The sequence below is a fragment of the Xenopus tropicalis genome, chromosome 3, assembly GCF_000004195.4.
Source record: "Xenopus tropicalis strain Nigerian chromosome 3, UCB_Xtro_10.0, whole genome shotgun sequence".
NCBI lineage: Eukaryota > Metazoa > Chordata > Amphibia > Anura > Pipidae > Xenopus > Xenopus tropicalis.
In genome coordinates, this window is record NC_030679.2 from 56,609,016 (window position 1) to 56,623,115 (window position 14,100).

At 40.1% G+C, this 14,100-nt stretch overlaps 1 protein-coding gene across 1 annotated transcript; it reads right to left on the minus strand.

The window, feature by feature from the left end:
• Positions 1-1,223: 1,223 nt before the first annotated feature.
• ndufa12 (NADH:ubiquinone oxidoreductase subunit A12) lies at positions 1,224-13,780 on the minus strand. Its single transcript, NM_001011121.2, is given in 4 exon segments — positions 1,224-1,463; positions 10,318-10,405; positions 12,262-12,344; positions 13,666-13,780. Coding segments are annotated over 4 exon segments (435 nt in total). The 5' UTR covers positions 13,755-13,780; the 3' UTR covers positions 1,224-1,288.
• Between the last annotated feature and the right edge of the window lie 320 nt (positions 13,781-14,100).

Consider the following 14,100-nt stretch of genomic DNA (forward strand, 5'->3'; position numbering starts at 1 on the left):
CCGTGGTTGACCGGGACACATGGCAGAGTTCGGGTTTCCTGTCACTCACCAGTGATGAGCGAAATTTTTTACTAGGTTTCACCACAATAAAACGGCCATGACTCCAATGGGTGAAAAAAAAGTTGTGCAGTGAAAATGGCAACTTTTTGCCATTTTGCTAATTTTTAGGTGAAGCAAAACAGGACAGATTCACTCATTACTACTGCTCACCTTTTCAATAGTAATTGGAAGTGAATAGCTAATATGACATATTACATATAATACTGACCAAACTGCAACTTTTATGGAAGTCTGGCAATGATTGTAAACATATTGAACTATGGGTCATGTACAGTGACAGGAAGACTATACAGGTCAATAACATCTAAAAATGTGTTACAAACCATAAATTCAGATCCATAACTATTTGATTTCAGTTTATTTACCATTATGACCACCCCTACAACAATAGATCTTATTTTCATGTATAAATTCGGGACAGGAAGCAAATGCATTGACTGCAACTGTGGCCATTTTCATTTTATGTACATACTTTTTTTTATGATTGCGCTCTGGGCATCCAGCACTGGGTTTCACATGAGTCTACACAAATGCTCAGTCTAAGGGGCTGATTTACTAAGACACGATTTCGAATCCGAATTGGAAAAATTCCGATTGGAAACGAACATTTTGCGACTTTTTCGTATTTTTTGCGTTTTTTTCGGCGTCTTTGTGATTTTTTGCGTAAAAACGCAAGTTTTTCGGTGTCTTTACGATTTTTGCGTAAAAACGCGAGTTTTTCGTAGCCATTACGAAAGTTGCGATTTTTTCGTAGCGTTAACATTTGCGCGCAAAGTCGCGCCTTTTTCGTAGCGTTAAAACTTAAAAGGCGCGACGTTTCGCGCAAGTTTTAAAATCGCGACTTTGCGCAACTTTCGTAATGGCTACGAAAAACTCGCGTTTTTACGCAAAAATCGTAAAGACGCTGAAAAACTCGCGTTTTTACGCAAAAATCGTAAAGACACCGAAAAACTCGCGTTTTTACGCAAAAATCGTAAAGACGCCGAAAAAATCGCAAAATTAACGATCATTACGAAAAAAACGCAATCGGACGCATTCGGCCCGTTCGTGGGTTAGTAAATGTGCCCCTAATAGTCATTTACAATATTACTTGTATTCTACTTTAAAGATACCAAAGATATATTTTTGTGTTTAAAAAAAATATCCTGCTGTTTGGCAAACAATTTTTATTAAATATATTTATATATGTAGAATTAGGGGAATACATGTTGTTACAGCGTGATCACGCTTATTTTGGTTGAGGTGGAACCCACTCCTCAATCTTCTTACGAGTGGTAGGAAAAGGAACATATTGCTCTTTGGTGCCACTGACATTGAATTTATGGTTCTGCCAGACAAATTTATGAGTAGTAGGCGGATGAGTAGTTGGCGGCTCTTCTGTCATGCAATGGAGCCATCGATGCCTGGTGAGACACAGCAGGAAAAGATGTTAAATTATAGAATACACTTAAAAAGCATATAGAGAGTTTTAGGCAATAACAATTACTTTGTTACTAGCAGATCCTTCACTTGTTCATCAAGTTAGAACAGTCAGGAAAATGCTGTAATTTCCAACAAGGCAAAGCATGTTTTCACCTTTCAGCAAGACCTAGAGCACGTGACTAAAAGTGATAATACTTTATTATGAGTAGCCTGCAGTCACTCTTCAATTATCAGAGGGGAAATGCAGCAGAGCATGGTACACACCCAGTAATTACACTATATTGGTATTCAAATGCTCATTTTGATAACAGGCTGGATTATAATCAAACTATCTACATAACAGTATCACAGCAGTGACAATATACAAATGACATAGGTACATTTATAACCTGTGTAATTCTTTGCCTCTGAAAATAAAGTAATAAAAGTATTGTGCAGTCAGTATGTACAGATGCAGCAATAAAAAGTGGAGCACAGGTATTATAGGGAACAATGGAGTATTCTACTGAGTTAATGCCTGTCTCTCTCCTATGCTCTCCTTCTAAGGCAGTGGCTCAGGCGCAACATGTTGCTCCCCAATCCCTGGGATGTTGCTCTCAGTGCCCCCAAACCAGGTAGTTAGCGCTTATCTTAGCCCTTATTTGGCACCTCCATGAACTTTTATGGTGCTTGTGTTGCTCCCAAAGTTGGGGACCCCTGTTCTAAGTTGACTCCTTATTAATTTCTCCCTCCATGTTAACACCTTTCCTCTTTAGCGTTCTCAGCCGTCCTTGCAGCTGGGCACCACCATCATTACCTTAGGCCAGTGCTGTCCAACTGGCGGCCCGCGACCACCCTCTGTGTGGCCCCCCACCTGTCTGGCTGCTTTGATGGTTTACTCTTGTGTAAACTATAAATGGTATCAGTACTGTGATTAACTGGCCCCCCTGCATGGTTCTCACCTCAGATTCAGGCTGTAATCCCTCTGTATTGTTTAAATATGTAATCCCCTGTGTTGTTCACACCTTTTAATCTCTGCATTGTTCACCCCTTGCAGTGTTCACACCTCAGGCTCAGGCTGTAATCACCCCATTGTTCCCCTGTTCACACCTCAGGAGCAGTAGAAACCCACAACTAATCCCTGCACACTACAAAAAGAACATATACTGACATAGACATACTGAGGTGGTACTTCAATTAAAAAGTTTTTTCATATATAGTTATTGTGCAGACTGTAGGAGCAGTGCCAGCATTGTGTCACTGTAGGCTGCCTGTGTGCTATACACACAGGCATCATAGGGCAAGCAGAGTATGGCACACACAGGCAGGGTAGGGAAGGCAGAGTATGGCACACACAGGTAGAGTATGGCACACACAGGCAGAGTATGGCACAAACCAGCTAAGAATGGCAAACACAGTGAAAGTATGGCACACAGGCAGGGTAGGGAAGGCAGAGTATGGCACACACAGGCAGGGAAGGCAGAGTATGGCACACACAGGCAGGGTAGGGAAGGCAGAGTATGGCACACACAGGCAGGGCAGGGAAGGCAGAGTATGGCACACACAGGCAGGGTAGGGCAGGCAGAGTATGGCAGTTTTTTGCTGTACTACAACCATTAATATGGGTATGGTCATGTGATAACATGGGTGTGGTTTCAAATGGGTGTGGTTTCAAAAAGGGGAGTGGTCAAAACTGGCTTCCATTATCGGCCCTCCACCACGTAGGTCGGAAAAATTGCGGCCCTCGGTACAACAGAAGTTGGACAGCACTGCCTTAGGCTATCAAAAAGTAGGGTGGGCTGACAATCTGAGAACCTAAGATCTACACCAGAGGTTTGGCAAACTGTGTGACTGCCAGTGCCCCTTCCCCCACTAGGAAGCTCCAAGCAGTGAATGGGTGCAAACTGGATGGACAGTTATGGTAAGATTAATATGGGTGTTAGTTTGAATTATTTGTCGTTTACTAATCTATATAATTGCAGTTGTTATGTTTACATGGTTGTGTAGCTGTGGCCTTGTTATCAGTTATATGGGGGTTTAAAAAAAGTAGAACCCAAAATATACCCCTGCACAAAAAGCAAATACATAAATACACTCAGCTACACCATTCAATTCACCGGTGCTTTTATTCATCACTACTGCATCATGCTTTCAGTCACATGGATAACAACATGATGCACTTTAGTGAATAACAGCATTGGTGCTTGCAGTATTATAGTATTTATAGAAAAAAACTATTATATATATATAAATATTATACATAGTACAAAAATGTAAAACATTAACTGTGTTTATTTGTATTAGGGAGCTGTTTTTAAATACTTGTTTTTGTATTGCTTATTGTTCGTACCTTACAGCATTTGGAGCTGTGACATGAAAGACATGAACTAGGCTTCCAAAACAACTAACAATAACCTGAAGGAACTATTTTATTTAGCAATCAATAAAACCTCATAAGGCCCATTAATAAAAACAGGAATTGAAAGGCTTTGTTACACAGAAGTAAAACGCAAAATGCAGGAAAGAGCATGGCATGGATTGTGTCTTTTGTGTGTCCTTAAATCCAGTGTCTAAATAAATGGCAGCATTCACAAAGTCTTCAATCTGAGGTTTATACCCTGGTCTCATGATTCAAAAGAAGCAGCACTGTTGTTGGAGCACAATATATATTTCTTAAATGACAAAAACAAGAGGTCCTCTGTACTCACACATAATCATGCCAATGCTAAGTCATTTTGTGCATTAAGCTACTAAAAAAATGCCCTCTCCTTTAACAAAAGTGTGGGTGGTACTGGCCAGACTAGAATGACTTTAACATAGTTGAACAGCTGAAATATATTGCAATATATGGACAGACAATCCCTGCTTTGTATTTGTGTAGGGGATCAGAGGACTCTTTCCCCTGTTTCTATGTCTGTGACATCATCCAGCCCTGTTACAGATTGGAGAGAAACCAGATTACCTGGGAGCCCCAATGCACTTCTGGGAGAAAAGAAGGATCCAGGGAATGCCTGTCTTTAGAGCCAAAACCAGGGGTGGGGCCGGCAGGTTATAAAGGAGACTCTGTTACCACCAGGAGTGGAGTGTGGGACTGGAGTTGGTTAATTCACACAGGGGTTCCCAAAGCAGGGTTCATATACTGTTTGCATTTTACATGTATTACATTTTTCTATACTTCTATATAAAGTTTATCTTTGCTACAAAACTGTGTGTGATTATTTCCTAGTGGAACTTCCCTGAGGTATGCTCCTCAGTGTCCACTAAGTGGAGGCACTGTCCTGTAAATCCCTATTCTCAGTATCTTTCTTATGCAAAGATAATTCAGCCTTCTGAAACTAGCACAGCCCAGAAAAGTGAGTGTGCCAAAAAAGGGTTACATTTGTATGAATTTTGTGGTCACAGCCTCACTCCTCACTCCTATCTAATAGGTTAAAGGGCAGTGTCAGATGAGGAGTTAAGCCGCCTGCAATAAATGCCTTACAACTGGTGATAATGCGAATCCCCAGCAGGAAAACATATGTGCCACTTTGGCATCCCGAAATTGCCTCATGAGGAAACTTCAGGGACTTCGGAAAGCCAAAGCAATGCATATCTTTTTCTACTGGCGATTTACAATATCACCTGCAGTGGAAAGGCATATGGAGTATATTAGTCGCCTGTGGTAAAGAGGGTTTGACTCAATAGCTACTTAGCAGTATAGCCACTCCAACACAGAACAGAGACTAGATGGAACATAGTTGGGTGATTTATTATTTGAAATTATTGAACAAATTACTAGAACTGGGATAAAACTGATGGTCAAAATTTGGCTTTAAATTGCCAAGCAGCAAAGCTGAAAATGTCAGTCTTAAATTGGATTTAGAAGCACAGCCCACACAAGAGAAACTGCATGCAGACTTGACTGCTTCAGGACTTTTTTTTTTTACTGCTACAGACTGGTCTGTGACAAATGTTTCCTTTAACCTTTCAGCATCTCAGCAGTTCCTGTTAAGCATTCCTGCAGCTAGGCATGCACTTTGGATTTAGCAAAACACCACAATAAAACATTTTACTAAATACTGGGGTGAAGTTGAATATTACATTTAAATCAGAGCTTAAATTGTAGCTTTTGGTTGTCCATTGGTTTAATATAAAATAAGGGATTTAAATTTGCATAACCTATACACTAGTGATTTGGCCAAATCTAAACGCAAAATGCAGAAATTACTTATAATCCTATACTAAACCCTGAATTCAGTGCATCTTTTCCAACAACTGTTGTAAATATCTATAGCAATGAGCAGTTATAAGTGAAATGCAATGCAATCTGCTAAATCAGAGCTGTGAAGTGACAGAGTAAGGACTCTAGTAGACAGACTGATAAGAGCATTCACTGCCTGACAATCAATAAATAGCTATTGATCCAGGTACTTGGATTACATGAACCTGACTTTTTATCACCTTCGGTAAAGGTTAAGTGATCAAGTCAGTAAGTGGACCAATGCATTTCCAAGCTGGCCAGTGTTTCCATTGAAGAGGTAAATCAGTTGGTACTGCTTTCCCATTTGGTGACCAACTGCAATGTGACTACACAGAACAGAAATAGATGTAACCAAAGCAACACAAACTTTGTACAAACAACTTCCAGACTAACACAGAGATTTGTATAATGGGTTAGGAAGCCAAGAGCACAGGTTGAGAGACTCATTACATGTGCAGGAGAGCATATTTAATTTAATGGCAGTCAGGTCAGGCAATATATGGGGAACTGGTAAATGATCTAGGGGTTGCAATTTAGAATGTAATTAATGACTTCCTAGTAATTCTGGGGTTTGTAGATATAATTATGAAACAAAATGTTTCTCTATGCCACACTTAAAGGAACAGTAACACCAAAAAATGAAAGTGTATAAAAGTAACTAAAATATAATGTGCTGCTGCCCTGCACTGGTAAAAGTTGTGTTTACTTCAGAAAGTCTACTATAATTTATATAAATAAGCTGCTATGTAGCCATGGAGGCAGCCATTCAAAGGAGAAAAGGCACAGGCACATAGCAGATAACAGATAAAACACTATTGTATTCTACAGAACTTATCTGTTATCTGCTATGTAACCTGTGCCTTTTCTCCTTTTTTCCAGCTTGAATGGCTGCCCCCGGGGCTACACAGCAGCTTATTATATAAATTATAGTAGTGTTACTGTAGCAAACACACCAGTTTTACCAGTGCAGGGCAACAGTGCATTATATTTTTATTACTTTAAAGCTCTTTAATTTTTTGGTGTTACTGTTCCTTTAAAGTGGACCTGTCACTCAGACATAAAAAGCTGTATAATAAAAGTCCTTTTCAAATTAAACATGAAACCCAAATTCATTTTTATATTAACACATCCAAACCCATTATAAAGGCATTTAAAAATCACAGCTGTCAATCATATATTGCTTGCCCCGCCTCTATGCCTTAGGCATAGGGGTGGGGCAGACAGTAACTTTAGCTTTCCATTCAGCACTTCCTAGATGTCACTGCACATCTCACTTCTCCCCTCCCTCCTCCTCATCTAACTGTGTAGCCAGTGCATGGGCATGGGCATCTGGTCCCCCATTCTGGCACATAAACAAGATTTTGGCATGATACAAAGCATGCATTAATAACAGTGTCCACAAAATGGTGCCTGCCTGCTTGCTTTAATTGAGTAATTCCAAGACGGAAGGAAACAAGATTTATTTTATTTATATAGTGTAAGTAAAGTTTATTTTGCTCAACTATCAATATAGAAAATAATTTGGAGTTATTTCTTAGGGTGACAGGTCCCCTTTAAATGTATTAGAGTTCCACATCCAAAATGCCCTGTGTTGTTAGTCAGTGTGCAAAGTACTGATAACACTGAGACAATGAAGAATGGAGCATTTTCCTGTTCACTACATTTGCTGCTAAAATCCCCATGAAGCCAAGTTGGGTTGTTGTGCCATCTAGCAGAGAAAATACAATATTTAAAAAGAAAAAGAAGAATATTGCTATGGCATTAGTGCACCCTTGTGGCAGATGCACAATGCTGAAATGGCTTTATATTGCTGCAATACAGCTAAGAAATAATAACAGGTTAGAAACACAGCACAAAGAAAATGTTGCAGTTCTTGAAATGGATTGGAATTGGAGTGGCAACTGGGGAATATATCAATAGGGGAAGGCTCAACAGGCTTTCGAGATTCGTATCTTGCAGAAAATGTAACTGAGGATAAAAGTGAATAGTATCTAACTAGGAGAAACAATATGTCAGGAGGTAGTTTAGATCAGCGTTTTTCAACCACTGTTCCGCGGCACACTAGTGTGCCGCGAGATGTTGCCTGGTGTGCCGTAGGCAGGGCACCAATGTACTAGGGGGGCACTGCTCTTGGCACCAATGTACTAGGGGGGCACTGCTGCTGGGCACCAATGTACTAGGGGGGCACTGCTCTTGGCACCAATGTACTAGGGGGGCACTGCTGCTGGGCACCAATGTACTAGGGGGGCACTACTCTTGGCACCAATGTACTAGGGGGGCACTGCTGCTGGGCACCAATGTACTAGGGGGGCACTGCTGCTGGGCACCAATGTACTAGGGGGGCACTGCTGCTGGGCACAGAGTTAAATTTTTTAACAATTTCTAATGGTGGTGTGCCTCGTGATTTTTTTCATGAAACAAGTGTGCCTTTGCCCAAAAAAGGTTGAAAAACACTGGTTTAGATGGTGCAAGGCAGCTAACATGAAACAAATATATGGCTATAGGGGAGGAAAGAAATGAAATGCACCTTAGTAAAAAGGAAAAAGGTTTTGTGGTGGGGTACAGTTCAAGGGTGCTTAGGCAGGGCATACCCAACTTCTAGACATGAAAGGGAAGGATCTTAAATTAATGTAGCCATGGTAGTCAGTATCCTAAAATTATTAAACTGGCAATACTTAGAGGTATGAGAGGATATCACTGGGTTAAAAAATACATTGATATTAATAAAATACAAATATTTTAAAGAATATAACTATAAACTGCCAGTTATGCAAGTTTCATAGTCTAATGTTTAAATAACCACAATAAGTTTTTTAAAGAAGTATATATTTTATATCTGCAGTACACCACCACTTAGATGGTTCTCTAATGCATAAACATAATTTAGCCTCACACAAACACATATACATTTAGCCATATTTTGGGGTTGTAAAAGGGGCCTTTAATATGCAATCTGTGATATAACACACATAATGCTTTTCCAAATAAGATCCCAAATCAGGTTCTGTAAACGTAGCCAAGGTTTTTAACCTCACTGCAGCACAATGCGAGCCATAAACTATCTTAAAGAGACTTTCAGTTCTGGCAAACAGCATTTTTGTGTATTAAGCCAAATAGAAGGTATGAAGGAAGTAGTGTATAACTGTAGTTTCTTTTGGCCCATATCATCACCATGTGGTTCCTGTGTGAAACCCAAGCACAGACATCATTCATCCTTCTATTGTTCATGTTGGAACACTGTGAAAGCCTTATTATAAATAAATATGGTTCATTTATAATAGTGAGAAATGTAAGAGGGAAAGCAAAATAACATTGCTTATGCACTTTCCAGGAAGAACCACAAATAACCTCCTACAGAAAGGGCAGAGGTGCGGGTTCTGTCCAGTTTTACTTCAGTACTCTCACTAAAAGGCTAGAAGAATTCTGTTATTTCAGAAACTGGCAGGGCAAGCAACAGATTCACCTCATGTTTGAAGGGGCAACAGCAACCTGATATCTGAAATTGTTTTGGCTAAATTACAGGCTAAATGGCCTGACACAGGTCTGGTTAAAGGGGACCTGTCAACCTAAGGAATAACTAAAAAAAATATTTTCTACAGTTCTAGTCAGGCACTGTTATTAAGACAAGCTTTGCATCATACCAAAATCTTTTAATGTGCCAGAATAGGGGACCTGATACTGTGTTCAAATGGTTACAGGCAGCACTCCATTATAATGTTAAAAATCATGACATGGGCAACAATACTGTTTCAAGCCTAACTGGCTCTTTATTAAGCTTGTTAAAGAGCCAATTAGGCTTGAAGCATTTCTGTTGCCCATGTTGTGATAACAAAGGCTTTTCAACCTTATAATGTTGTGCTGTCTGTAATTATTTCCATACAAGTTGCCAGGAATGGAAGGACCTTGTTGGATGTGCACTCATTATTGGACCTTGCAATTAAATGAGTGTTACCTATTTGCTTTAAGACCTGATGCCTGTGCCCAGCATAGACAATTATAGGCGGTGGGGAGGGAGGGGGAATGTGAGGAGTGCAGTGACATCTATTCCTGAGGCACAGAGGCAGGACAGGCAATTTATTGATTAACAACTGTGATTTTTAAATAAATTAAAAACAGGTAAGAATGTTTTAATTAAAAAAAAAAGTGTATTCTAGTTTCATGTTTAATCTGAAATGGACTTTTTATGTCTGGGTGACAGGTCTCCTTTAAAGGAAAGGGAAATTCAATTCATTGTATTAGAGAAAGATGGCACTGCTATGTAGCAGGAACAGGACACTGGTCAGTGTAATTTTTAGTGCACATGATGCAGACCCAGGGCCTAGGATAAGCATTTCTATTCCCTGGGGCAGTGATCCCCAACTAGTGGCTCAGGGGCAACATGTTGCTCACCAACCCCTTGGATGTTGCTCTCAGTGCCCCCAAACCTGGTAGTTATTTTTGAATTCCTGACTTGGTGGCAAGTTTTGGTTGAATAAAAACAAGATTTACTACCAAATAAAGCCCTCTGTAAGCGGATAGTGTGCATAGAGGTTACCTGGAAGAAAAACACGTAAGGACGTAAGGGCTTATGGGGCCCTAGTGGGCCCTTTGTGCCCCAGGTTGACACTGAGGCTTACCATTCAGGGGGCACCATACTTCCATCTACCTCCCAGTATGTTGGTTTTCCATTCATTTCATTTGTATAATCCACCCATCGATGACGAGCTGCAAACAAGGGGATATAATTAGTCAGCATGCATTCATTTAGTCAAAAACAGATAAAAATACCCTGGGCATATATTAAAGGATCCAAATAGCACAAAATACCGGCACAACAGGATTTGTTTTAGCGGGATAAACCCTGCTGATTTTAATAGTAGCAAACCATGTAACAAACCATGTAACGTGGTGGAGAGTGCCGACGTCTCTCTAAATACTGTGCACCAGGTGGAACAGAGTGGAAAGGCCAGGGTGTGCTGGTGAGTGTGAATTGGCATATATTAAAGGAGACATTTTATATGAAGTTCATATTCAGTTATAATATTCATTGAAATGATGCAGAAAGAAAGATTTTTTGAAAGCATTTTGCCTCCTAAAATTGTCATTAAATGAGAGCTGCATAGACAACCTCACAAGTCAGGAGCCAGAGCCAAATGAAAGATGGGAGTGTCCTTCAGTCTCCCACAGGAAGTGGTCACAGCACTGACTGACAGGCTTTACTCAACAGTAGCAAAGAAAAACCCCTTCCAGTTTACTACTTCTGCATCTCTCTGCTTGTGCTGCTGCCGGGAGGGGGCAACAGTACTTTATATTTGAATTACTTTAAAGGAGAAAGAAGGCTAAAAACTAAGAAAGCTTTAGCAGAAAGGTCTATGTAAATACAGCCATAAGCACTCACAGAAATGCTGCACTGACTACTCTGACAAAAGATTTGTTGTGTCTGTAATTCATGTGCCAGAGACACGCAGCTCTCTGCTGTCTCCACTCTCCTGCTCCCCCCTCCCTCAAGAATACTAAGAACTCACTCCTCCCCCCCGTAGGAATGTGGATCTGAGCCAATCAGCAGGAAGCTGACTCATAGTCTAACTAACTGAGCATGTTCACTTGGTCTGGGTGTCTGTGCAGGAGTGAGGCATTTTGGGAACTTTACACAGCTCAGCGTTTTTTCTTCCGGTTTGGCTTCTGATCATCTGAACGGGTGAAATATGCGGAGACTTAAGGGCACTATTGAGAGAACTGAAGGTATGCCTGCAGCTTGAGATTAACTCTTTATTAGCCTTTCCTTCTCCTTTAAAAACACATTCATTTTCTGGTGTTAATGTTCCTTTAATAGGAAATAACAGTGAAAAATTGATTACTAGAGCCTCTGGCAGTGAGACACAGTAGAACACTTACAAAGAGTGTCAGGAAGTGTAATAAAGGAAATTAAAAGAAATGTAAATCTTATATAATCTTATAATAAGTACAGCTGGCCATGTGTGTATGGTGGCCCAATTCATATCAGCTGGTTTGTCAGTCAGGTGAATTTGAATAATTCATCTGCCAATGCACCATAATTGTCAGTGTCCGGCACATCAGTGGAGAAGAACCACAGCACTTCCTGTTGTAATTATTGGCACTGGTGGCTTAAACATACAGGTGGCTGTACCCAGACCAGCCTACCCATCTTGCCCCTTCCCCACCCTACTTGTAGAGGGTTCATTCATTTTTTCCCAATGTGGAAACCACATAAACTGTGCTACCTATTTGCATTGAATTGATGTCACTCCAAGAGGTCAGCATGGTAAGAAAAAAAAAATTTCCTCATGAGGGAGTTGGGGGCCAAGTTCTGGACTAAAGCAGGGTACATACGAATCATGTGCATGGTTAGGGAATCAGGGATTTTCCACATGAAATCCAACTAATTTGCAGGTATTCAGTGGTAACCCGATCCAATGCAGGACTCGTCTGTGTATAGCCCTCAGCATCCATCTGATTGGCCAAATAGCAGGCAGATAGCAGTCTGCACTACATAAATCAATTAGCATACCAGCAATCTAATGAAATATTGTATAAGCAAATTCTGTTGGCTTAAATCTTACCAAAAAAGTAACGCTTATCTTCATAATACTTGTTGCCATGCTGGTCAACACCAACAAGTGTACCAGTTTTTAGATCATTTACTCTGCAGAAAAAAAAGAAAATTTACTTTCAATTAAAAATACAAAATGTGTGAATAAACAGGCTAGGGCACCATAAATAAAACTCAAAAACATAACATCTAGTCCTTGAAAGTCAACTGATAATTACAGTCCTATGAAACACATCAGTCATCACTGCAGGCACAATAAAATATTTTTTTTAAAAAGGTCATACACTAGACAACTTAAGAAATATATACTGATGACCAATACACCATTCATGTAATATTGTAAATATTAATGCAGTTATGTTTGGGAATATGGAATGTGCATTCATCAATCCCCCTCCCTTTTGTATTTATAGCTAATTTGGCCAGATCAGTTGCACTTCCATTGTACTTGTATATTTTACTTAGTCTTGTACTGCTCCCACAACCCCCTTTTTGTGTATTCTGTACTTTAGCAGTTATTCTGCAGGAAAAGTGGTCATGAGATTGTAGCACCCCTACACCCATCCTTTTAATGGTGGTCTTATGCTTTTACAAATGTTGTTGGTCTGGGCAGCCTCTCGCCTTTAAAAGCTACAAGCTGGGAAGGATTAAGTCGGTGACACCAATGTTTTGGTCTTGGCAATCTCTCTCCTGTAAAATCTAATGGCAGAAGAAGATCAATTCTGTGCTGGACCCAATGCCCTGGTCAGAAGACACTTTTTAGCAATAAATGCTACTACGCAGAGAGGTGCCAGTCTATTTCGATATGATGGGAATTAAACAGATAGGACCACCATATGGAGTTTACCTTGATGTAGTATGGTGACTTGCAAATTTTCTGATCACAATTTTGTAACTTGAAAAAAAAAATGCACTTCCATATTCAAGTCAAGTACTTCCACCTCAGCAAATCAATTCTGCACAGACCTGACCTGTGATGCATAACTTTGCAAGTAAGAAGGTTAAATTAGTGTTGGGTATTAGCTAACCCAGCTGATATTAACACCAACATTTCATATAATAATTATCATCACAAAATAATTCAGTTCAACAGGTCAGCGGGTGACTATTACTAATCTTTAGTAAATATGGCCCAATTTAGTATTTCATTGTCTCAAGGGTGAAATTCAGTGGCAGAAATTGCCTGTGTTTCAGTTAGTACATGCACATAAACTCTTTATATGGATCTCTACTTTTTTATCATAAGAAGTAAACGTCCATAACGCGAACCTATACTTATATTAAAAGGCAGGTCGGAGTGTGCTAATCCCGGCAAGGTGACTTCCAGTGGGGAAGCCTAAAAGCAGTGCACTCATAGTCTCTCCCTGAGACAAGTTAGAAGACCCCTAGCACAGGTTGCCTTTTCCTCTCTAACCTGAACAGCTGCCACATAGATCCCCGCAGCCCACCGTGAGCCCGGATCTGTTCCAGTGCCCTCCGTACCAGCTGCAAGTACTCCGACATTTTCCCTCAGCGGCAGAAGGCAGAGTCCTTCTGTAAAATGCGTCCGGCTAGAAACACAAGGTCCCTCCTATAAGTTCCCCGTTACATGGTATGTAGGTACAGTATGTCACGTTGCATGTATAATTGGCTGTGTAAGGGGCTCTCATTTACAACAGGGCCATTCTATATAGGGAGGGCTTTCCATTGTCCCCTTTTATACATCAACATGAACACTATTATGGTCTTTTTTTTTTTTTTTTTTTTTACGAATTGTAAAAAAAAATTCTGTGAAAAAAATTAGCAATTTCTTGTGCAACCAAACCAAAGAAAAAATCCACAATCTTAAACCTGAAGATCCTGTAGAAGT